The sequence below is a fragment of the Haplochromis burtoni genome, unplaced genomic scaffold, assembly GCF_018398535.1.
Source record: "Haplochromis burtoni strain Fernald_Lab_line unplaced genomic scaffold, NCSU_Asbu1 Contig_207, whole genome shotgun sequence".
NCBI lineage: Eukaryota > Metazoa > Chordata > Actinopteri > Cichliformes > Cichlidae > Haplochromis > Haplochromis burtoni.
The window spans coordinates 1,054,096-1,056,039 of record NW_024582568.1 but is presented as its reverse complement, the minus strand read 5'-3'; the positions used below and the strand labels follow the sequence as shown (position 1 = coordinate 1,056,039).

At 42.3% G+C, this 1,944-nt stretch overlaps 1 protein-coding gene across 1 annotated transcript in view; it reads left to right on the top strand.

Annotated features, from left to right (window-relative positions):
• The window catches only part of heatr5b (HEAT repeat containing 5B), a gene marked incomplete in the record, with an annotated part of 17,508 nt that overhangs the window by 12,646 nt on the left and 2,918 nt on the right, over positions 1-1,944 (top strand). The window contains 5 exon segments of the mRNA XM_042226319.1: positions 1-193; positions 408-535; positions 1,361-1,465; positions 1,503-1,776; positions 1,901-1,944. Of these exon segments, the coding sequence (XP_042082253.1) occupies positions 1-193; positions 408-535; positions 1,361-1,465; positions 1,503-1,776; positions 1,901-1,944 (744 nt within the window).

The window sequence follows — 1,944 nt, the reverse complement described above, 5'->3', positions numbered from 1 at the left end:
CACTACCGAAGCTCCTGGGCTCCTGTCCTGCATGCTGTAGCCCTGTGGCTGAACAGCACTGGGTTTGGAGCAGGTGTAGGTCAGGAGGAGGTCTCATCAGCTCCCTCCAAGCCTCCTGGCCTCCCCCAGGGAGGCTCCTCCACTATAAAGACCTTTGAGGAGTCTGTCAAAGACAGGATGCATCTAATGTTAGGTAAACAAATGCATAGCTAACATTTGCGGTGTAAAGCATTTACCATACTTTTCCATTTTCTGGCTTCATAGTGTACCTAATACAGAAAACAGCAACTGCTTTTGTTCACCTCACAGCTGTAGGACCACCGGCCAATTGTGAAGGAATGGTAGTAGAAAGAAAAATACATGTACAAGAACATAGACTAAGAGCATTTTTGTGTTCTTTCTCTTAGGTGTCAGTATAGAGTTTCTCTGCTTTCCCCGCCCTGAAGAGCCTATTGAACATGTGATGTCGTGCCTGCGGGCCCTGTGCACTCTGCTCGAGACTCCTTGTGCTAAAACACATATTGCAGATGACCAGGTAAACACACAGGGCTTAAATTATAGGGTAAAAAAAGAGAGAAAATTTTTAAACCACTTTTATGACTATTGTAGAATCTCATTAGTAAAATATGAATATATGAGTTACACATTAACCTATAAAAGAACTAATGTAGTTTTCACTTATTAGAAAATACTAAAAGAAATTCAAGCACCCAAGTGTCCTATAAGAAAAAGTGTTTTCCCTTTAAATCACCTCTTGCAGCAATCATATTGTGGTGTAATTCAGGTGATCTGTTTACCATGCACCACCTCACTGCAAATATTTGATAAATACAACACCGGCCTGTGATATTTACTGACTTTAGAAGGTGAAAAGGATCCCCCACAGAACAGATGATTGGGTACCGATGGCTTCAAAGGGCACACGTGTGTATCCTACAAATTCAGCAAAAGAAGGTTGTATTTCTCAGCTGTATTTGGTGAAGCCTTTGAAGAGGGACGTGTCTCTACCAGACTGCTTCAAAGTGTGGACTTCAGAGGATTTGAATTGGAGCACAGTGTGTGGGATCACTCAGCCGTCTCACTAACCATAAAGATATTTGAACAAAGAAGTACAAATTGCTTCTGAACAGTATAAAAATCATATTTTTAAATATGAAATTGTATCCTATGGTGGACATGCTTTCTGCTTTTCAACAAACCAGAACAGATAGTTACAAAGCATCAAGCACTTTACTTTAAATGAGAAAAAAAATACATAATTGAAACAGTTGGAATTCTAAATGTGAGAGAAATGAGAAGTTTGTGCTACATGTTTCACAGTCACATTAATGTAGTTGTTTACTTTTTCTTTCTGCTGTAGATGCTGGCTGTGGAGCTCCTGAACGTGCTTCACAGGCTTCTGTTGACCCGGGATCCACCTGCTGTCCAGCTTCAGGTCACTGCTGTTGTCCAGGAGACAAAGAGAGTGACATTAATTAATGATAAGTAGCAAAGGAACATGAGCGTCATGGTTTTCAGCCCATTGTTTACATTTTATTTTTGCCTTATTAGGAAGCATGACCATCCTACCTACAGTGCTTTTCCTCGTCACCGGAGTTCTGAAGGAAACTGCAGTAAAGACTCCTGACAACTCGGTGCCAGTGCCTGTGGCAGCTGCCCTCCAGAGCATTAAGACCATCTTCACCTCCCCAATAGCCCGGATGGAGAGCGTGCAGACGCAGTGGACCAGCCTTGTGAGGAGCAGCCTGGCATCTGTACTTGAGTATTCGCAGCCAGGTGAGCTCATCCACACGCATTCATTATCAGACTCTGACTTTTTGTCTTTCTGTGGAGCAGTCTACAAAAAAAATAAGCACAACATCACTGTTAATCAAAAGCATGTTTGTGTGGGTTTTTTTAGATGAGTCCAGGCCTGACATGGATGAGGTCAGTATGCTGACAGCG